This window comes from Nilaparvata lugens, unplaced genomic scaffold, assembly GCF_014356525.2.
Source record: "Nilaparvata lugens isolate BPH unplaced genomic scaffold, ASM1435652v1 scaffold3522, whole genome shotgun sequence".
NCBI lineage: Eukaryota > Metazoa > Arthropoda > Insecta > Hemiptera > Delphacidae > Nilaparvata > Nilaparvata lugens.
In genome coordinates, this window is record NW_024090421.1 from 10,474 (window position 1) to 35,212 (window position 24,739).

General features: G+C 35.4%; 1 protein-coding gene across 2 annotated transcripts; it reads right to left on the bottom strand.

The window, feature by feature from the left end:
- Positions 1–410: 410 nt before the first annotated feature.
- LOC111057332 (tropomyosin-1) lies at positions 411–23,882 on the bottom strand. 2 transcript variants are annotated; one of them, XM_039444198.1, is made up of 5 exons: positions 23,736–23,881; positions 7,967–8,120; positions 4,140–4,265; positions 2,024–2,158; positions 411–440 (listed from the first exon to the last, which is right to left on the bottom strand). In XM_039444198.1, exons 2-4 carry the CDS (start codon positions 8,078–8,080, stop codon positions 2,033–2,035), a joined length of 366 nt encoding a protein of 121 aa, XP_039300132.1. In that variant the 5' UTR covers positions 8,081–8,120; positions 23,736–23,881; the 3' UTR covers positions 411–440; positions 2,024–2,032. The 2 variants fall into 2 exon arrangements, with proteins under 2 accessions (XP_039300132.1, XP_039300131.1); XM_039444197.1 differs by lacking the exon at positions 411–440 and having other exon boundaries at positions 2,005–2,158; positions 23,736–23,882.
- Between the last annotated feature and the right edge of the window lie 857 nt (positions 23,883–24,739).

Below are 24,739 nucleotides of genomic sequence, written 5' to 3' on the forward strand. Positions count from 1 at the left end.
TTGGAATTTAGATTTATTATTTGTAAAAAATGACATAATTATATGTAATCTTATTCTATATCAATTGCAATGTTTCAAGCCCGGTTGCACAAAAGCCTGTTGAATTTTAATCTTGATTGAATTCAAGAGAACCAATCAGAGAAAGCTTCTTTGATTGGTTATTTCTCTTGGAATTAATGACGGTTGAAATTTAACCATCTTTTGTGCAACCGGGGCTATAGAGTAATCCATTACGGCCCACATTATGGAATAATTATTATACAGTATCATTATTGTGGGTGTTGATTTTATAAATGTGTTTGTAGAGGAAAATGAATTAGACCAAGAAGAAAGTAGCATTCTTGGGAATTTTATTGACAGGAATTAACATGGCATCCTTACATTGAGAGGATATGTAATAAGATATCTCTGGGGTATTTGTCCTGCGGCAGCTTGCTAGGCTGAATGATAAAAAACTACTGTTAACTGCTTACCATGGACTTATACTATCTCATATTAGGTATGCTATTTTAGTATGGGTAATTCATCTCAACAAAATATGGACAGGGTGTTTAAGATTCAAAAGAAGGCACTCAGATGTATAGAGAAAGTGAATAGGTTGACTCTTGTAGGCCTTTATTTAAAAAGCTTGGTCTATTAACTGTGCCATCTTTGTATGTATATGAATTGTAATGCATGTGAAAACGAGTGGTGATGTCCAGAATTCAGATGTTCATGAGTATAATACGCGAAACAGAGCAGATTATCATATAATGGGTCACAATAGTAGGTTTTTGAACAAAAACCAGATTATATTGGTAGGAAATTTTATAACAAGCTACCTCAAATCTTGAAAAGTAATGATGATTTGAAGATTTTCAAAAAACAAATAAAAAATATTTAGTTGATAGAGCTTTTATAGTGTACAAGAATTCTTTCAAACCTAAACTAGGTTGAACTCTTAGTGTTAGAATTATTATGTAATAACATGACTTGTCTTATACTCCATGACTGGAGTCTTTAGGACGTAATCTTAAAAAAAAAAAAAAAAGCAATGCGTTAAGGCTAATTTCTAATTGAAATATAAATTCAGTACTTCTATAATAATACCCTAAATTTGTATTTGTTTTAATCCTATCCTAACTTCTAATGTTATGGAATATGATTGTATTTCAAGATTGTTTTAATACTAATTATTATATTTTATGATAAAATATAACATTAAATATATAATGAATAGATTAACATTTCCTTAATCTTTATGTATGTATCTTAGTCGAGTGCAGTAGCATATACTTATATTTATTTTTTGTAAAGCTTTTTTGTATTTTGTCTTTTGGGCAAATGAATTTATTCATTCATTCATTTATGAACTAAATGTAGATCTCAATAATAATGTGTTGACTCAGATTCTAGATCTTTTTGATAATGTGATTAGGAGTTGTAATAAATTCTAGTATTTAAGTAAATTTTTGTTGCTATTGAATCTGATAATAGTTTTAATATTTCTCAATGTATTTCACATTTTATGTAATGAAGCTTAAATCGAATATAATGCAAAGCACAAGTCGAATAATATAATTGTTCAAATTGTTCATTGTTGGAAAATTAGGTTTGATAATTTTGTGATAAGGTGACTTTAATATTTCATCAAAGATACGCCCAAAATCAGCATTTTTCTCAGCTTTTCTGTATTTTCTCACCTTCTTCAATAATTGATGGAAAAATATTAGAAAAGAATTCAGTACACAGGTTTAGCTGAGATGGAAGAATTTTGTTTGCCAAAGTTACGCCGATATAGTAACAGGTGTTTTCACCAGCGTTTTTGGCGAGCGCGAGATCTCACTTTAGACGATCCAGCCGGGTGTCCAGGGGCGGAGCCCCCTGGCTAGACGGATATGGCGAGCGAAGCGAGCCTGACGGCTAGTAACTCATATAACTCATATGATATTTAATCAATTTATCGATATTCTCATTTCGATATCATGTACTTCTGCTATCGATACTTGAGTTGTGTATAGTATGAATATTGTGTTTAACTGACCGTGATGACTCATCGGGCTGCCTGTGACGCCTCAGCCAGTTTGGTCTGTGCAGTTCCCGATCTCTCCTCAGACCGCTCCAGGTCCTCCTCAATCATCTGCACCTTCCTGTTCAGGGCAGCCACCTCGCTCTCAGCCTGCCGAAACACGAACAAATGCATGTATTGAAATGGAACAGTTCACACGGATGAAACACAAACAAATGCATGTATTCAAATGGGACAGTTCACACGGTTGAAACACAAACAAATGCATGTATTCAAATGGGACAGTTCACACGGGCGGAACACGAACAAATGCATGTATTCAAATGGGACAGTTCACACGGGCGGACACAAACAAATGCGTGTATTCAAATGGGAGAGTTCACACGGGCGGATCACGAACAAATGCATGTATTCAAATAGGACAGTTCACACGGGCGGAACACAAACAAATGCATGTATTCAAATGGGACAGTTTACACGGGCGGAACACGAACAAATGCATGTATTAAATGGGACAGTTCACAGGACTGGATGGACTTTGAATCGGTGACTTTGAATTAATGACATATGGGCAAGGTTTCGGTTGGCGAGGTAATATTCACTGCTTTGCAAATACCTATGATCCTTTCTGCAAGGAGTAGGGTGGGATAAGAAGGAGGAGAAGAAGGAGGAGGAGGAAGAGGAGAAGGAGAAAGAGAAGGAGGAGATGGAGAAGGAAGAGAAGGTGGATATTGAGGAGTGGCCGTAGTCGAGTTGATTAGATGCTGGCTTCATGATTCAGAGGCCCGGGTTCAAATCCCGCCCGGACAATATATTTATCCCGGGCCACTACGGTATTTCGAATGGACACGTTGAGCCGTCGGTCCCGGCTGCCTAGAGAGCAGTCGTAAGGTCATGTCAGAGGCCCTGAAATTGATCAGTTGCGACCCGAAAACTCTGACACCAGACCTGAGCCAGCCAGGTCACTCGATATTATTATTGAGGATGAGGATGTGGAGGAGAATGTAGAGAACGGTTAAGAGGAAGAGGAGGAGTCGGGGTAAGAGATCATTGAGAATGAGGATATGAGGAGCCGGTAGAGGTGGAGGAGAAAGAGGAGAAGGAGAAAGAGTAGAAGGAAAGAGAGGATGGGGAGGAGATGTGGAAGGAGGGAGAGGATGAGGATGAGAAGGAGGAGGATATTGCGGATGAGGATGATTGATTGATTGATTGAGTACTTTATTTATGTAGATTACAATATACTGGCTTATACACTTATATACAATAGCTTACAATACAGCAAAATTATAGATGAATTTACATAATAACTAAGAAAATAATTATTGAACTGTATATGATATGGAAAAATAATTTGTAATATAATAACTATAGATAATTATATTGTTATGCATCTACATAAATTGGCGGAGCTTTGGACATATCAATGTCCATTCTTCGGAAAGAATATTAAAAATATCCTCCTCACTAACTACTCTCTACATAAATGATGAGAGGGTAGAGGAGGAGAAGAAGTTGCGAAGAAGGAGAAGGAGGAGTAGGTGGTGGAGGAGGATGGTGGTGGAGAAGCAGAAGAGGAAGAATAAGGAGAAGAGGACAGGAAAAAAGGAAAAGACATGAAGAAGAAGAGGAAGAAGAAGAAGACAGGAGAAGAAGAAGAAGGAGGAGGAGAAGAAGAAGAAGAAGAAGAAGAAGAAGGACTAGTTACTCCTCATCCAGGAGGATGAGATTGAGAAAGGGAAGGAGGAGGAGAAGAAGAAGGTGGTGGAGAATAAGAAGAAGAAGAGGATGAGATTGAGATAGGGAAGGAGAAGTAGAAGGGGAAGAGTAAGAGAAAGAAGTAGACGAAGGATGAGGAGTAACAGGAGGAGGAGATTGTAGAAGGAGAGGAGGAGGAGAAGAAGAAGAATGTGAAGAAGGAGTAGTGGGAAGGGTGAGGAGGAGTAAAAGGACGAGGAGAAGAAGGAGTAAGAGGAGGAGTAGAAGGAGTAAGAGGAGGAGGAAGAGGAGAAGAAGAGGGGTGAGGATGAGGAGACGGATGTCAATGAAGATGAGAAGAAGGTGGAGGTAGAGGAGAAGAAGAAGAACAAGAAGTAGAAGAAAAGAAAAAGGAGGAGACAGCGTTGTACTTTACCTGTGTGAGGGACTTCTCCTTCTCTTCGAGATCCTTGTTGGATTGGTCGAGGTTCTTCTTGTTGAGTTCAAGGTCACTCTCAACTTGGGTCAACTTTTTCTGCAGCTCACGGACATCTTCAAGGACCTGCAAATCAATCAATCAATCAATCATTTATTGTACAAAATATTACAATCATAATATAATTACAATCATAATATGATTACAATCATAATAATTATGACATTGGAGGAAAAACTAGGCTGAGCCTGTACTAATTCTCTCCAAAAACTTTGATAAAAAGTTATGTTGGCAAATGTTGAGGTTATGTAATCATAATATAATTACAATCATAATATGATTACAATCATAATAATATGACATTGGAGGAGAACTAGGCTGAGCCTGTACTAATTCTCTCAAAAATTTTGATAAAAAGTTAACTCTGGAAAGCGTTGTCCAGAGGTGAGGTTATGATATCACGCACTGATTGAAAAAGACTAAGAAATTGTCAAAATCCACAGATTTATTGATACTTAGAAAGACCGGTTTCGGTTATTACACCATTGTCAATCTCTGATGAACTAAAACCATAGAGAAACAATAGCGTAAGTAGATATCCCATGGTATACGGCATTTATGTCGCAACTTTTACTGTCATCTCAAGCCGATTACTGTCGATTATTGTCGATTTTTACTGTTTTGTTGGGGTGAGAGTGTATGAACGGCACAATATGAGAGACTACCAGCGCCATAAAGCTTCACAGGAAAGAACTAGGTGGACTATCAGCTTGAGATAACAGTAAAAGTTGCGACATAAACGCCCTATACCATGGGATATCTACTATGCTATTGTTTCTCTATGGTATCACACACTGAATGAAAAAGACTAAGAAATTTTCAAAAACCACAGATTTATTGATACTTAGAAAGACCGGTTTCGGTTATTAAACCATTGTCAATCTCTGATAAACTAAAACTAAATACAAGAGCAGCAGAATTTATACTAGTAGGCGAGTACTGCTATTGGTCGAGGACATGAACCTGCCATGGCCCCCTAGACAGTCTCATCCCACTCAACGGTGTGACAAAATAGCGGCTCAAGCAACAGACTCGCCATGATATAAAAATTTACTTTCAGTACAAAAAAGGAACCAATAAACATGTGAAAGATACATAAATAAATAAAATAAGCATTTTATGATAACTGCCATTTTGACACCGTTTAGGGAGGAGACTGTCTAGCTGGGCCAATGGCAGGTGTTCATGCCCTTGACCTATTACAGTACTCACCTACTATAGTGAGGTCCACGTTATAATGACAGTATTTGATCAACATTGGTTTTGCTATCCGTGTCTATCATTCGACAAAGATGGAGGTACTATCCTTTTCTAGGTCCACAACGATGACAATTATGTTTTTTGACAGTGTAGAAATATAATATTAGTTAATGCAGAGAATCGGCATCGCTATTCTTCTATCTTTATTCACTGTCATTATAACGTGGACCACACTATAGTATAAATTCTGCTGCTCTTGTATTTAGTTTTGTTTATCAGAGATTGAAAATGGTGTAATAACCGAAACCGGTCTTTCTAAGTATCAATAAATCTGTGGTTTTTGACAATTTCATAGTCTTTTTCATTCAATATGAATAATTACCACAATATCAACTTCTCAACTACACAAGAAATATCACACACTGCTTTGTCACTTGATTTTTGATCCAGGAATAATAATTTGAAGATTTTGAATTTCGAAAGTTGACATGATTTGAATCACAGGATGTATCACAATGAATAAAATACATTAGAAATATTGCACTTATTTGAGAAATTTGAATACAAAATATCGGTGGGATGTATGTCGCATTACCAACGGCTGTCACACCGAACCAAAATAGCACCCACACACACCTTAAACTTGAAGTGTTTTGTAACAAAATGACACCTCTCTCAATTCTGTAAGTAATTTCAATATTATTTGAAGATTACATATTCAATACTATTCGATAAAATAGATGGAAAGATACCTTGAAGCTCCTCGTGTATCTTTTCGGTTGCAACACGTTGCTTTTGAGAAGATACAGGAGAGCATCTCTGTTGCTTATGGGAGGATACATTCAAGCTCATCGTGTATCTTTTCGGTTGCAACACATTGCTTTTGAGAAGATACAGGAGAGCATCTCTGTTGCTTATGGGAAGATACATTGAAGCTCCTTGTGTTTCTTTTCGGATGGAGCACGTTGCTTTTGGGAAGATACATAAGAGAGAATCTGTTGCTTATTGAAAGAGACGTCAAAGCTCCTTTCGGTTGCAACATGTTGCTTTCAAGAAGATACAGAAGAGCATGTGTTTCTTATTGGGAGATACATTAATGCTCCTTGTGTATCTTTTCGGTTGCATCACGTTGCTTTTGAGGAGATACAGAAGAGCATCTGTTGCTTATTGAAAGATACATTGAAGTACCTTGTGAATCTTTTCGGGTGCAATACGTTGCTTTTGAGAAGATACAAAAGAGCATCTCTGTTTCTTATTGAAAGATACATTGAAGTACCTTGTGTATCTTTTCGGTTGCAACACGTTGGTTTTGAAAATATACAAAAAAGCATCGTTGCTTATGGAAAGATACATTAATGCCGGTTTCCGTGCTCGAGTTCTTGCTAAGTTCTAGACTTTAAACAGCTGAAGTCTAGAAAATTGGCTTTCCGAAACGGGACGTAGTCGTAGTTGTTATAATAATCTTTTTCTACAACTGCGCGTAAAGAAAGAATTTACACACTCAATTCTCCTCGTAAGACAGCTTATTTCTGAGGAGAATCCACTTTTTCGCTCGCTAACCATCCGCGCATGCGCAGTAGATTTTCTTTACGCTCGCTGATCATTTGCGCATGCGCAGAAGAGTTTCTTTACGCTCGCTAATCATCTGATGGTAAGCAGCTCGCCAAAAAGTCAGATCTTAACCTAAAAAGTTGGTAATTGTAGCTCTGCCGATATAAGTAATTTAACAGGTTTGGGCAGTTGTAAAAAAAAAATTTGTATGTAATTCGCACGTAATGCTTTCTATCGCTCTTGCAAAATTATCACGTGATGCAAAGCGGAGCGTTAATAACTGTTTTGCGCGAGCGATAAAGTCGCGCATTACGCTCTTAATACATAAATAGCTATTTTATTCTCATTTCTATAATATTGGAAACGTTTCACCTCCTATTATTCCTAAATAATTCGGAATAAATGAATTTCACAATATTCTCTCTTTATCACATTTTGTGTTCAATTTCTAGTTTTTTGAAATTCAATTTAAACGTGGACTGCGACTGCGCCCCGTTTCGGAAAGACAATTTTCTGACTCCAGCTGTTTAAGTCAAGAACTTAGCTTAAACTCGAGTTCGGAAACCGGCCTCAATGTATCTTCCCATATGCAACAGAGATGCTCTTCTGTATCTTCTTAAAAGCAACGTGTAGCAACCGAAAAGGTACACAAGGTGCTCTTAATGTATCATTCCATAAGCAACAGAGATGCTCTCTTGTATCTTCTCAAAAGCAACGTGTTGCATCCGATAATATACACAAAAAGCTTTAATGTATCTTTCAATAAGCAACAGAGATGCTCTTCTGTATCTTCTCAAAAGCAACGTGTAGCAACCGAGAAGGTACACAAGGAGCTGTATCTTCCAATAAGCAACAGATGCTCTCTTGTATCCTCTTGAAAGCAACGTGTTGCAACCGTAATGATACACAAGATACTCAATCATCTATTACTGATGAGTTGAGTGAAGCTAGGAGGCCGACCTCCAAGGCCTTGAAGGATAATCTGAATAAACAGACAAACAAACAAACAAACAAACCTTGTCAGCCCTCATGTTGGCATCCTTGGCCTGACCCTCGCAGGTGTCGGCCTTGTCCATAGCTGTGTCCTTCTCCATTTTCATGGCCTGCATCTTCTTCTTGATCGCGTCCATCTTGAATTTTCTTCTTTTTCTCCTTCTCTACTGGACCAAACTGCAACAAAAAAGGAAAAATAGAAATTAAATGAATATCCACAACAAATATGTTCCCATAAATGATACAGTATCAACAGAATTTATGATACAGTATCTCCACACATGATACAGTATCACCACAAATGATACAGTATCAACATGATGATCAAGCCAATGACTCATTGATTGATTGATTGAGTACTTTATTTATGTAGATTACAATATATACTGGCTTATACACTTATATACAATAGCTGACAATACAGCAAAATTATAGATGAATTACATAATATAGACTAAGAAAATAATTATTGAACTGTATATGATATGAAAAAGCAATCTGTAATATAATAATCATAGATAATAATTAAATTGTATGCATCTACATAAATTGGCGGAGCTTTGAACATAACAATGTCCATTCTTCGGAAAGAATATTAAAAATAACCTCCCCACTAACTCTCTACCAAAAACTCTTTACTTATCTCCGAGGATTGAAACTTCTGAGTATTTTGCATGTATTATATTTCCATAGACTAAGTTAGTGCATTCTGTGATAATAATTTAAGTTGATAATAAATATTTGTATTGTAATGATATGACATCTGTAAATTGACTTAGCCTAATATACCAAGTATATTATATATAATATATATATATATATATATATATATATATATATATATCAAGTCTTGATGTATTCTTTGGCTGAAATAAATCATTGAACATAAAAACACTTCACTCATATGAGCTACTTTTGTACAAATTAATAAAAACTTGTAGTAACCTTTATTTTAAAAACATTAAAATATTTCAACTATATTTGTCGAAATATTTTAAAGTTTTTAATAATAAAGGGTACTACAAATGTTTATATTGTTTTTATCAATGTGTATCAAAATAATATGAAACAGTATCATCTCAACTTGATACACAACACCATAATTCGATACAAAACTTCCAAACTTTGAATGAATTCTACTAAACATGACATATCTTCTTATGCTAATCTGTTCCCAACTGAGGTACACGTCAGTGGAGAGGATAGGGCGATAGCATTGCCGATTCTGTGCCTTGTCACTGCCTCCTATAGAAGAAACGTAATTTCTGATGTAATATTAACTGTTCATCATTTCAGAGAAATCATTATATTATGATATACGGAAAGAGCTGAATATCTTCCGCCTGAATGAGAGAGTTGCATCTTATCGTCAGCAATGGAAAGAGCATGTGGAACGAATGTCAGCTGATAGGCTTCCTCAAACAATTTTCACGTATAAACCGGTAGGCAAAAGAGACATAGGCAGGCCACGGAAAAGATGGCAATGATCATTATATTTATAATAAAACTAGCCGCCAGGCCCGCTTCGCTCGCCATATCCGTCTAGCCAGGGGGCTCCGCCCCCTGGACCCCCGAATGGATCGTCCAAGAATGAGATCAGCATGCGAGCTTCGCTCGCCTGCATTTTTCATTTGAGCATTTTTATCATATGCTAGGACAATCCAGACTAAACGTCTGGCTGAACGGATATGGCGAGCAAAGCGAGCCTGACTGCTAGTAATATAATTTTCCCAGGATTGAAGTAGCAGTGCCCAATCAATTTTTCCGCGATAAATGCATTTAAATCTTCAACTTGGTGCCAACCTAACAAAGTCAACTCAACTTAATGCCAACCTGACAAAGTTATTAATTTAGTTGCCAGTTAACAACTCTTTCGAAGAGGTACTCTATCTAGATTATAGTTCTATAGTGACATATGGTATGGAAATTTCAATTATAATTAAGAGTTTGGGAGAAGAAGAAATACATGCTAAAAGACGAACTTTATACCCTAAAAACCCTTAGAGTTAAAATATTGCCAAAGATTTCTTAGTGCGCCTCTAAAGGGCAAATGAACATACCTACCAAATTGAACGTTTCTGGTCCGGTAGATTTTTAGTTATGCGAGTGTGAGTGAGTGAAGAGTGAGTGAGTCAGTCAGTCAATCAGTGAGTGAGTGCCATTTCGCTTTTATATATATATATATAGATTAGATTAGATTATATTGGTGCTTATGATGATATTAGATCTATATATATAAAAGCGAATGGCACTCACTCACTCACTGACTGACTGACTGACTGACTGACTGACTCACTCACCCGCAGAACTAAAAATCTACCGGACCAAAAACGTTCAAATTTGGTAGGTATGTTCAGTTGGCCCTTTAGAGGCGCACTAAGAAATATTTTGGCGATATTTTAACTCTAAGGGTGATTTTTGAGGGTTTAAAGTTCGTCTTTTAGCATGTATATTCTTCTTATTCCAATATCTTGAAATTATAATTGGAATGTCCATACCATATGTTAATTATATAGAACTACAATCTAGAGAGAGTACCTCTTCGAAACAGTTGTTAACTGGTAACTAAATTAATAATTTTGTCAGGTTGACATTAAGTTGAGTTGACTTTGTTAGGTTGGCACCAAGTTGAAGATTTAAATGCATTTATCGCGGAAAATTGATTGGGCACTGCTACTTCAATCCTGGAATATTAATTACTAGCCGTCAGGCTCGCTTCGCTCGCCAATCCGTTTAGCCAGACGTTTAGTCTGGACCCCCGACTGGATCGTCCTAGCATATGATAAAAATGCTCAAATGAAAAATGCAGGCGAGCGAAGCGAGCTGATCTCATTCTTGGACGATCCAGTCGGGGGTCCAGGGGGCGGAGCCCCCTGGCTAGACGGATATAGCGAGCGAAGCGAGCCTGACGGCTAGTATGTTTATATTTTCCACATCCACGGCGAAACGCAGCAATAGATTTTCATGAAACTTGACAGGTATGTTCCTTCTTGAATTTTGTGTTGATTTTTTTTTTTTGAAATTTTGCATTTTAAGGATAATACAGAAGGAAAATGAGTCTCTTCGGGGTGAATTACAGCATTAAATTTGGATTTTCGTTTTATAATAATAACTAAATAAATCAAATAAAAAATAGAAACAAATTTTGCATGGAATGAGAAAGATTTGTGTTTGTGTGTAAGAATAGTGATTGGGCTTAGATTGGATTGGGTTGATCATCGGGATCGAACCAGTTGCTCGATTTTGTGTTTAATTGGATAATAGTTATTTGTAGTAGTATTTTAATAGTATATCTAGAGTGAAAAGTACGACTTTTTCTCCCTGCGGGAAAAAGTTTGAAGCCCGAGGCGAAGCCGAGGGCAACAATTTTCCTGAGGGAGAAAAAGTATTTTTCGCTCATGATGTACACAACATTTTTCCTCCATCTACATTTTCTTATAGAAACTGCAAATAAAATCATTCTAATAACTTACATATTGGTGACAATGTTTCCTAACAACATAACCTAAAATCTAAAACCTAAAAACCGGTCGGCTGATTGGCACTGCCGATTGTGCTATCTATCGGCAAAAGTTGTAACAATTATATCAGCTGAGCGGCTACCAAAAATGGCTGACTCCAGATCACGCGTTTCAGATTTGAATTGCAGATCAAAAATATTTGTTGGCTGGTATTTTGAGTACAATAGAATATTTTTAAAATTGTTTAAATTTTTATCGTCTACTAATATTTGGTAGAGAGTTAGTGGGGAGGATATTTTTAATATTCTTTCCAAAGAATGGACATTGATATGTCCAAAGCTCCGCCAATTTATGTAGATGCATAACAATATGATTATTATCTATAGTTATTATATTACAAATTGCTTTTTCATATCATATACAGTTCAATAGTTATTTTCTTAGTCTATATTATGTAAATTCATCTATAACTTTGCTGTATTGTAAGCTATTGTATATAAGTGTATAAGCCAGTATATATTGTAATCTACATAAATAAAGTACTCAATCAATCAATCAATCAATATTAAGACTATAATATCATACAAACATATATTTCATGAGTTGATCAAATTTCTTGTTGTGGTATTGAATTCAGTTGACTCAATGACAGACACATCTATTACGCTTTCTCATCTGAGCTTAGACCTTCTAACCTATTACAATGTAAGTTTAAAAATAGAGATGCTTCCCATGTAATTTGAATGGAGTCACTTTTACTCCCTAGGGAGTTTTTCTGTTTTTTACTACCGAGAGCGAAAAAGTGACACTTAAGTATTATGTTTCAGGGAGTAAAGTAAGTACATTAGACAGTAGGTGGAGAAAAAATTATTGATTGATTGAATCGAAGAAGATTATGTTTAAAATAGAGATGCTTCCCATGTATTTGAATGGGTGGTCATCAGGGTCGAACCAGTTGCTCGATTTTGTGTTTATTGGATAATAGTTATTGGTATATCTAGAGTGAAAAGTACGACTTTTTCTCCCTGTGGGAAAAAGTTTGAAGCCCGAGGCGAAGCCGAGGGCAACAATTTTCCTGAGGGAGAAAAAGTATATTTCGCTCGTGATGTACACAACATTTTTCCTCCATCTACATTTTCTTATAGAAACTGCAAATAAAATCATTTTAATAACTCACGTTTTGGTGACAATGTTTCCTAACAACATAACCTAAAATCCAAAACTTAAAAACCGGTCGGCTGATTGGCACTGCCGATTGCGCTATCTATCGGCAAAAGTTGTAAAAATTAAATCAGCTGAGCGGATACCAAAAATGGCTGACTCCAGATCACACGTGGTTCAGATTTTAATTGTAGATCAAAAATTTGTTGGCTGGTATTTTGAATACAATAGAATGTTTTAAAAATTGTTTAAATTTTTATCGTCTACTAATATTTTTGGTAGAGAGGTTAGTGGGGAGGATATTTTTAATATCTTTCCGAAGAATGGACATTGATATGTCCAAAGCTCCGCCAATTTATGTACATGCATAACCATATAATATTATTATCTATATAATATATTATTATATTACAAATTGCTTTTTTTCATATCAATACAGTTCAATAATTATTTTTAGTCTTTATCATGTAAATTCATCTATAATTTTGCTGTATTGTAAGCTATTGTATATAAGTGTATAAGACAGTATATATTGTAATCTACATAAATAAAGTACTCAATCAATCAATCAATCAATCAATCAATATTAAGAATATAATATCATACAAACATATATTTCATGAGTTGATCAAATTTCTTGTTGTGGTATTGAATTCAGTTGACTCAATGACAGACACATCTATTACGCTTTCTCATCTGAGCTTAGACCTTCTAACCTATTACAATGTAAGTTTAAAAATAGAGATGCTTCCCATGTAATTTGAATGGAGCCACTTTTACTCCCTAAGGAGTTTTTCTGTTTTTTACTACCGAGAGCGAGAAAGTGACACTTTAGTAGGCCTATTATGTTTCAGGGAGTAAAGTAAGTACTTTAGACAGTAGGTGGAGGAAAAATTATTGATTGATTGAATCAAAGGAGATTATGACATAATCTTCAGCCCTTCAGTGCCAAAACGTATTGGTCCCGAATTTTCAAGCACCCATAATATTCCAACAGCTCCTTTGGTGTGTGTATGCTGCTTGTAAGCGATAGCCCACTTGGTATACAGAAATAGATTCGCATTCTCGTGGGGCTGGGAGGCTCAGGGTGAGTGAGAGAGAATGAGTGTGTGTGTGAGAGAGACTACAGTGAGAAGGAACGGAAGAGGGTTGATAGGAATTCGCCCAGACAAAAATAGATCGCTAGCAACTCGACTCTAGTCTTCTCTCGACTAGTTTTGGTTGTGACCGAATTTCAATGTTTACTTTGAAAAATTCAAATTTTGAGATTCACGTTTTGAAGTTGGGGAATTTTATAGGAGAGCATTGTTGTCACGTTTCATTGATGAATCATATCTACATATAGATTGAAGATTTTCACAATAATATTAAGCAAAGATTTACGTTTTGAAGTTAGAGATTTTGAAAGGAAAGCATTGTTGTCACGTTTTATTGATGAATTATATCAACATACAGTTTGAAGATTTTCACAATAATATTTAGCAAAGAAATAATTATGATGAAATATGCAAAAGTTGAGGTATCACTGTAATGTTTTCACATGAAACGCCAAGATTAGACCTTTCTCAACAGAATGGACAATAAGTTTCAGACAGAGAGAGAGAGAGAGAGAGAGAGAGAGAGAGAGAGAGATTGATTGATTGATTACTTTATTTATGAAGATTACAATATATACTGGCTTATACACTTATATACAATAGCTTACAATACAGCAAAATTATAGATGAATTTACATAATATAGACTAAGAAAATAACTATTGAACTGTATATGATATGAAAAAGCAATTTGTAATATAATAACTATAGATAATAATCATATTGTTATGCATCTACATAAATTGGCGGAGCTTTGGACATAATATAGAGAAGCTTTGGACATAATATATAATATATTATAGAGGAGAGAGGAGAGAATGATGAGAGGTGGAGAGATTGATTGATTGATGAGTACTTTATTTATGTAGATTACAAATATACTGGCTTATACAATTATATACAATAGCTTCCAATACAGCAAAGTTATAGATGAATTTACATAATATAGACTTAGAAATAACTATTGAACTGTATATGATATGAAAAAAGCAGTTTGTAATATAATAACTATAGATAATAATCATATTGTTATACATCTAGACTACATAAATTGGCGGAGCTTTGGACATATTCTTAGTCCATTCTTCGGAAAGAATATTCAAAATATCTTCCCCACTAACTCTCTACCAAAAAGGTGGAGAAAGAGACAGTGTGAGGAAGAGAGAGGGATATTGGATTAGATTTCGTTATTTATGTATGTTACAATATTTACTGGCTTATACCATAGAGAAACAATAGCGTAAGTAGATATCCCATGGCATAGGGCGTTTATGTCACAACTTTTACTGTTATCTCAAGCCGATTACTGTTGATTATTGTCGATTTCTACTAATTTGACCAGGTTAGAGTGTATGAACGGCACAAAATGAGAGACAACCAGCGTCATAAAGCTTCACAGGGAAGAACTACATGGACTATCAGCTTGAGATAACAGTAAAAGTTGCGACTTATACGCCCTATACCATGAGATATCTACTTAAGCTATCGTTTCTCTATGCTTTTACACTGTCATACATGACATCAAAACCCATTCCATTTTTTTGAAATATTATTTTGTGAATTGGAAATCTGGTCGCGGATTTAATTATCAAATGTAATTGATAAAGCGAGAAGATCTCCAATGTACAAAGATGAAACGTGTGTTTTATCACGTTTCGTGAAGGCAATATTATGGGTTTAGCTCCATGCTATACAAACAAGAGTGAGTTGACTTTTGGTCTGTGAATCAAGGCTGCATGTGTTTTTCACATAAATTGATTTGGAATTTTTCTTTCGAGGCCCGTATTCTTTGAACCGTTTGTGGAGTTAGTTGTTGAGTTAAGGCATTACTTACCTGAAGGATTCTGTCTTGAGAATTCAATTATAGGCTGTCACAGTTCGGGCAGTTTAAACCTACATAATTGTGTTTTCGGGATTTGAATCTTATAGGGAAAGCTGGTGTTTTGATTCAATCAGCTGGCAGATTTTTTATCTATTTATTTTTTTTTGTGTACTTGAGAAGTTGATATTGTGGTAATTATTCATATTGAATGAAAAAGACTAAGAGGTTGTCAAAAAACCACTGATTTATTGATAATTAGAAAGACCGGTTTCGGTTATTACACCATTGTCAATCTCTGATAAACACAGAGATTATCAGAAACTTCACAAAGTTTATCAGAGATTGACAATGGTGTAATAACCGAAACCGGTCTCTCTAATTATCAATAAATCAGTGGTTTTTGACAACTTCTTAGTCTTTTTCATTCAATTTATTTATTTAAAGTCGGGAGTGGTTTAAACCGGACCGATGAGAATCAGGCCAAGGGTTAATTTTCAAGGTAAAGTGAGATAATGGTTCTTTCATCATTGTACATCATTTTTTTCCAGACCTATCATTTCAAATTTTTTTTCAAAAACCCTGAACGACCAAAACTATCACATTTTTCTTTATTTTTTCCCGCCATTTGATTACAACACAAATTCACATTATATGACGGTAATGCTAATCATTCAACGGATTTCACAAAGTATACATAATTAATCAATGAGAATAGATATAGAAATGCAATTAGAATGACGATGATATAATATTGTGATGTAACTTCAAAAATCGGTGGTGTTTCAACAAATAATTGTCGATTCTCTAAGAAGGATATAAAATATATTTTTCCATCAACACAAGACCGGGTATAAGAAGAGATAGAGAGAGAGAGAGTGTGTGTGAGGAAGAGGGAGGAAGATTAGATTAGATTTCTTTATTTATGTATGTTACGATATTTACTGGCTTATACACTTAATTATTCAACGAATTTTACAAAGTATCAATGAGAATGAAGATAAAATGCAATTTATTAGAATAACGGTAATATAAAATTGAAATGTAACTTCAAAAATCGGGGGTGTTTCAACAAATAATTGTCGATTCTCTAAGAAGGATATAAAATAATATCATTCCCATCAACACACGACCGGGAGAGAGAGTGACGGAGAGGGTGTGAAAGAGACTGATTTATTGATTGATTGATTGATTGAGTACTTTATTTATGTAGATTACAATATATACTGGCTTATACACTTATATACAATAGCTACAATACAGCAAAATTATAGATGAATTTACATATATAGACTAAGAAAATAATTATGAACTGTATATGATATGAAAAAAGTAATTTGTAATATAAAAACTATAGATAATTATATGTTATGCATCTACATAATTGGCGGAGATTTGGACATATCAATGTCCATTCTTCGGAAAGAATATCAAAATATCCTCCTCACTAACTCTCTACCAAGAGAGAGAGAGGGTGAAGGAGAGAGATAGTGTGAGATTGAGTATTGATTGATTGGGTGTTTTACCTATGAAAATTGCAATACTGGCTCAAAAATTTATTGAACGAACATTAGCAAGTTCTCACTTTTGACTTACCGGAGGCCAACGTGGTTTCCGTCTGTTTGTATGTTCTACAATATCTTTAGAAAGATTTGATCAATCAGCTTCAAATTTTGAACACGTATTCTTTAAGCCTTTTTACAGGTCAAGTTCGTTGGACAAAAAATTGACTCACTCCTTCGTGCTTTTTCAAGATATGAGAATAACATTGAAAGTGTGTCGGACAAATTTTGTACATCAACAAACTGATAGGGTTGAAATATCATTGTGCGGTTCTCGCCATTTTTCATCTCAAACAAGAACCCCAATGAAACCTACTGTCAATATTATTCTTTTTATTTATTTATTTGTTCATTTGAGATACATATGAGAGCACAAGGATAATATCCCATAATTGCTCTCTTAACACATAATACAGTGAAACAATTTAAAAATGAATATTTAATACAAATATTGAAAGAAATGAAAAGTTTATGAAATTTTACGAAAAGTCTTCTGAAAAATATACATAACAGAAAATTTAAACACAATTTTAGATAGCAGAGAAAATACACACAGCAAATAATAAAATGAAAATATGAAAATGAAATGAAATGAAAAAAGTCTCTATGATTAACAGAAGTCATTCTAGGAAGAGAGAGAAAAAAAAATAGTAACAAGAGGAATAATTAAACACACAACTTAAGGAGTAGTAAAAAGCAAAGAGATCACTGTCACAGAAGACTTTCTCCAATCAAACTCCAACCATCAACGAGGGATTGACCTCAGCACCCACTCCTCACCTCTCTTTCTGACCCAGCAAGCTGAACATTTAAACTCAATTGTTCATCAATCTCTGCACTCTTATGAAAGGTGAGAAAAAATGGTGCACCGTTCTGCACCTTGGAGCCGCAAACAAGTTAGCATTCCGCCTATTGAATGCTGGAACATGATATTCAGCATTGCAAGCAAGGTAGGAGAATTTACAGCACCATCCAACAATGCCAACAAACAAGACAGATTGTTTTATCTCGACGCTGACGTAGAGACTCCAATAGGAAAAGATCCCTCAATTGCTGAGTCGGGAACCCCAGGGGACACGACCCACCAAACCTTCTGAAGTATAAGAACCACATCAGCTTGTTCTGTACCCTTTCAACTTCTTGTAGAAGTTGTTTCTATGAATTTCATCGATTCTGTATAATTAGAAGTTGCGGGTTTCAAAGATTTCAATACAACAGTCCTTGAGCGAGTTCTCCAACCAGGGGGTCACTAGGTATAATTTTTAGTCGAATTCATATATCAATATGATAATTATATTGTTATGCAGCCACATAAATTGGCGGAGCTTTGGACATATCAATGTCCATTCTTCGGAAAAAATATTAAAAATATCCTCCCCACTAACTCTCTACCAAATGAGAGAGAGAGAGAGAGAGAGAGAGAGAGAGAGAGAGAGAGAAACAGAGAGAGAGAGAGAGAGAGAGAGTGTGAGTGAGTGTGAAGGAAGAGATGGTGGAAGAGAGAGAAATGGTGTTGAAGAGGGAAGGATGGAATTGAAGAAGATGTAGAAGAAGAAGAAGAAGACGAAGAAGAAAAAGAAGAAGAATTAGAAGAATGCGTGAGTGAGAGAGAGCTTGAGGGTGACACAGAAAATATGTGAGAGAGGTAGTAAATGTTAAGAGAAGCTGATTTGTTATAGTAGTATGTTTTTGAGTCAGCTTCTAGGACAGCGTCTATTTTGAGCCAGGCAGAGTCCCAGAGAGATGGGAGATATTTTTAGATTTTGGTTCAAGAGAGAATGAGTTTGAGCCCCCAGCTTAGCCGACTTTGTTGAAGCCACCGAGAAATTTCAAAATTCATAAAATTGTTAAAATCAAGTTATTATGAAGATGATGTGTAAATATTATTATTGACCGAGCGAAGTGAGTTGAATAAATAAACGATACTAAACAAAGGTCCTTTCTCAAAGTTATTTCTTAATATAATCATTATTATTGACCGACTATAATGAGGTTATATAGTGAGGTTTATGTTTTAACTCGGATTTTCTTTTGTCTGTCTGTATGTAACGCGATTACGGCCAAACGCGTTGATAGAATTCTATGAGACTTGGCAGGAATTTCCTTTTTCAACTGCGCGTCGATGTATACACAAGGTTTTTTGAAATTTTGCATTTTAAGGATAATATGAAAAGAAAAGGAATTCCTCCATACACTGATATCACTTTATATGTAACTAGCAGGCAGGCTCGCTTCGCTCACCATATCCATCTAGCCAGGGGGCTCCGCCCCCTGGACTTCCGACTGAATCGTCCAAGAATGAGATCAGCAGGCTCGCTTCGCTCGCCTGCATTTTTATCATATTATGTTAGGACGATCCAGTCAGGGATCCAGACTAAACGTTTGGCTAAACGGATATGGCGAGCGAAGCGAGCTGACGGCTAGTAATATAATATTCCCAGGAATAGCTCTGATTGAAGTAGCAGTGCCCAATCAATTTTTCCGCGATAAATGCATTTCAATCTTCAACTTGGTGCCAACCTAACAAAGTCAACTCAACTTAATGCCAACCTGACAAAATTATTAATTTAGCTACCAGAACAACTGTTTCGAAGAGGTACTCTCTCTAGATTATAGTTCTATATTAACATATGGTATGGGATTTCAATTATTAATTTAAGATATGGAATAAGAAGAATATACATGCTAGAGAAGACGAAATTTAAACCTTAAAAACCACTCTTAGAGTTAAAATATTGCAAAAAGATTTCTTAGGCGCCTCTAAAGGGCAACTGAAAATACCTACCAAATTTGAACGTTTTTTTTTGGTCAGGTAGATTCTTAGTTCGGCGAGTGAGTGAGTCAGTGAGTCAGTCAGTCAGTGAGTGGGTGCCATTTCGCTGTTATATATATATAGATTATTGACCGAACGTAGTGAGGTCTATGTTTTAACTCGGATTTTCTTTTGTCTGTCTGTATGTAACGCGATTACGGCCAAACGCGTTGATAGAGCTCGATGAGATTTGACAGGAATATTCCTTCTTCAACTGCACGTCGATGTATACACAAGGTTTTTTGAAATTTTGAATTTTAAGGATAATATCAGAAAAAAGGAATCCCTTTATACTCTGATATCACTTCATTATAATATACTTTGAAGATGAGATCAATCAGACTATAGAATTTTCCATATTCAATCAGCTGACAAGTGGATTATAAATTCATTGCATGCATTACACAGATGTCTGGCCGTGTCTATTTCTATAAGGTAGGGTTTCAATATTTTTTATAATGCATGTCAATCAGTATCAATATTCTCACATTTGGAAAACAAATTTGATAGGTGATTGAAAATTAAAAAAAGATAAAATAAACTAAATAATGTTGAAGGAATTATAATATTCCTGATTTAGAAAGATTAATTTTGAAATAGTTGAGAAATATTTATATCAGTTGGAAAGATTATCACGGAACTGGATAAATCATCAAATGTGATACAAATTCAAACGTGAACTGAGTTCATTAACATAAGTGGGTTTTTGATCTTGGAGAAACAAATAAAAGTTTTTAAGAGTAAATTATGATTCAACTGAATCAACTAGAACAGGTGACATTAGATACTTGTGGATGACAAAATTGTGTGAGGTCTACTGTTCACAGAACTACTAGTATAAAAGGAAAAAGGAGCCTCCTTCATACGCCAATATTAGAGTAAAAATCAGACTATAGAATTATCCTCATAAATCAGCTGACAAGTGATTACACAGATGTGTGGAGAAGCCAGTCTATTGTTGTATCTCCATAAGGTCTATAGTTTCAATCAGATACTTGTGGATGAGAATACTGCGTGAAGTCTACTGTTCACAGAACTACCTAGTTATTATTTTCTGTAGATACAATAATTACAAATCATGATCAGAAAAGAATAACAGGCATGGTCCAAAACTATTCTGTTCCCAAATTTTGATAATTAATAACAAGTGAATATATAAATTATTTATGTGAATCTTCTCTAATCAAGTGATAATAATGTGAAATATTTGTTATATTTTTGGTTTCAAAGCATCTATATTTTAAAATCCACTTTGTGAACATATTTAAGGACTGAAGATTGTGTGAAGTGAACAACTACAAGACTCAACCTATTTCGGACTATGTGTAACCTTATCTATAGTGAGGTCCACGTTATAATGGCAGTGGATGAAGATAGACGAATAGCGATGCCGATTCTCTACATCAATTAATTATCTTTCTACACTGTCATAAACATAATTTGCATCCTTGTGGACCTAGACAATGATAGTACCACCGACTTTGTCGAATGATAGACAAGGATAGCAGAACCAAAGTTCATCAAATACTGTCATTATAACGTGGACCTCACTATAAATTTGGGAGAGGAATAGCACAAGGTTACCTTAGTTTTCTCTCCCTATCATTTTGATAATGTACTTATCGTATGGATGAATGAAGAATAAAGACTCAAGTCGACGGTTTTGAATTTCTCTCTCTCTCTTTATAAAATAGAATTAAAGTACACTTTGAAATTAATAAAATAATTGAATAAGCATTCTTCAATCTAATCTAATTTCAAACCTAATTTTTGAACATATTTAAGGACTGAACATTTTGTAAAGTGAACAACTTCAAGACTTAACCTATTTCGGACTATGTGTAACCTTATCTAAATTTGGGAGAGGAATAGCACAAGGTTACCTTATTTTTTCTCTCCCTATCATTTTGATGATGTACTTATTGTATGAATGAATAAAGAATAAAGACTCAGTCGACGGTTTTGCATTTCTCTCTTTTTTATAAAAAAGATTATAGTACACTTTGAAATTGATAAAATAATTGAATAAGAATTCTTAGAATAAAGTTTCAAGTCGACGGTATTGCATTTATATTTCTGTTTATAAAATTATTATACCCTTTAAATCAATTAAATGGAATAAAAGTATTTTATTATGTTACTTTATTCTCCATTCTTATTAATGATACAATAAGAAAATGAAAATGATAGGGAGAGAAAATAAGGTAACCTTGTGCTATTCCCCTCCCAAATTCAGATAAGGTTACACATAGTCCGAAATGGGTTAATTTCATGTAATTTTTTGTTTTAATTTCAAAGAGTATTTTCTCTCCACCTATCTCTGCTTTTAACTCGGCTGACCAGTTGCCAGGCATCTTCTTGCAGACAATGAGCTTTTGATGATAGTAGCATATAGCTGTTCACATCAAATTATTGCATTGTCGATACAACAACCCAAACAGCCATTATCGTTTATACACCGATTTCTCGCCGACACGACAGGACAAAACAAATATACTCCGATGGACAGTATTAGAGGAGGTGTGGTTTATAACTGCTCGAGGTCTACTGTTCACAGAACTATAGATTTGACAGCTGAATATGAGTGTGTAAATGTCATCCTTGGGAGAAAGCAACTGAACACTGAAATTAAGATTTAGTATATTCTTCTGATAGCAGTGAAGGCCTACTGTAGCACATTTCAAATGAAGATGATTATTGTAAAATCTTGTTTTAATTTTGAGAAGTAGCCGGCAGGCTCGCTTCTCTCGCCTTTTCGCCTTACCACCGGCTGTATAATCCAGAACTGATAACAGCACTCGTTTCGCTCGCCTGCATTTTTCATCTGTGCTTGCTTTCTTCCATCAAAAACAAATTTTCAGGATCGATTCAATCATCACGAAAACGATTTTGGTCATATCTTCGAAAAAATTGTGAAGCAATTCCAACAAAAATTAACAGAACCTAGCTGAAAATATGTACTAAATTTGAACATTTTCTGTTTATTTTATCTTCATAAAGCTGAAAAATCGCCGAATTTGGGAGGAACTTTGACGTTTTTCAGTTTGGAAAACTGATTCAATTCAACATTTTTAAACGTCAGCTGAGCCTGTGTACCAGATTCAAACATTTTCTGCCCATTAGTTCTTGAAAAAGCTTGGAAAACGCTGGAAAATCGCAGATTTTGGGCGTATCATTGAACATTTTCCCAAGTCCGTTCTTGGTGCGCCTCTAGGAGGACAAATGGACATTCATGCCAAATTTTCTCGAATTTCAAGCTTATTTACATTTTTAGGTGAAAATTTTACAAAACATTAATTGTAGAGATTTTCATGCTCAATCTTTACCATTTAATTTTTTTTGTTCAAATTGAAGCCAGATAATTGAGAATCTAAAATCAAACTTTGCATAGATGGGGCGGAGCTCCTGGAATTTTTACAGATATGAGTCTTGTGGCATTTGATAGAGCGTATCAATGACTATATTGGATATTAATTTGATCAAAATCGTTAAAACCGTTTTCGAGGAAATCGCGAAAAACCTTGTTTTTGACAACATTTTAGCCGCCCACTTCATTGCATTTGATCAAAATTGTTCGTGTCGGATCCTTATATTGTAAGGACATTAAGTTTGGAATTTCAAGTCATTCCGTTAATTGGAAGATGAGATATCGTGTACATACACGATACGCACATACACTCATACACACGCAAACACATACAGACCAATACCCAACAATCATTTTTTTGGACTCAGGGGACCTTGAAACGTATAGAAATTGAGAATTTGCGGTACCTTAATTTTTTTTTGAAAGCAATACTTTCCTTATCTATGGTAATAAGGCAAGGAAAGTGAAAAACGTATAGAAAATAGATGTAAAATGTAATAGAAATGAAGGTTACCTGATTAGAGGAGTAGCACTATCCGACAGCTGTGGGATACGAAGCGCACTGAAAGCGGTCCGGCTCTAGAACCCCGAAAGTGGAGAAGCAGAGTGAGAGGAAGGGATTGGAAGGAAAGAGAGGGAGCGAAGAGGAAGAGGTGACAGGGAGGAAGGGATAGAAAGGAATGAGAGGGACTGAAGAAGAAGAGGAGAACAGTGAGGAAGGGATAGAAAGGATAGAGAGGGACTGATGAAGAAGAGATGAACAGGGAGGAAGGGACGGAAAGGAAGGGGATGGATAGAAAAAGAAGAAGAAGAGGGATAGAAGAAGAAGAAGAGGGGAACAGTGAGTGAGGGATAGAAAGGGAGGAGTGAGAGTGATTAAGAAGAAAAGAACAGGGAAGAAGGGATAAAAAAGGAAGGAGTGGGACTGAAGAAGAGGAGGGGAACAGTGAGGATGAGATAGAAAGGAAGGAGAGGGAGTGAAAAAGAAGAGGTGACAGGGAGGAAGGGATAGAAAGGATAGAGAGAGACTGAAGAAGAAGAGGGGAACAGTGAGGAAGGGATAGAAAGGATAGAGAGAGATTGACGAAGAAGAGGGGAAGTGGAATAAAGAAGGAAAAAGCAGCGAGGTAGGAGTGGGAGAAGGTGTGATAAAGATGGTGGAGAGGGGAAGCCAAAGTGATGATATCCCCGAAAGTGGACATTCATTGACCGAGCGAAGTGAGATCTAAGATTCAAGTCGACGGTTTGGCATTTCTCTTAATGTTGAAATGTTTGAATGTTTAAATGTTTAAATGTTTAAATGTTTAAATGTTTGAATGTTTGAATGTTTGAATGTTTTTATGTTGCGCATTTACGGCTAAAGGCGGTAATAGATTTTCATGAAATTTGACAGGCATGTTCCTTTCTTAATTGGGCGTCGACGTATATACAAGGTTTTTGGAAATTTTGCATTTCAAGGATAATATAAAAGGGGAAAGGAGCCTCCTTCATACGCCAATATTAGAGTAAAAATCAGAC

Coding starts and splice junctions, on each gene's coding strand:
- LOC111057332 (XM_039444198.1), bottom strand. CDS start 8,080: ATGGACGCGATCAAGAAGAAGATGCAGGCCATGAAAATGGAGAAGGAC. Junction 4,266..7,966: donor CCAACATGAGGGCTGACAAG/GTTTGTTTGTTT, acceptor ATTGATTTGCAG/GTCCTTGAAGATGTCCGTGA. Junction 2,159..4,139: donor AGGAGAAGTCCCTCACACAG/GTAAAGTACAAC, acceptor GTGTTTCGGCAG/GCTGAGAGCGAGGTGGCTGC.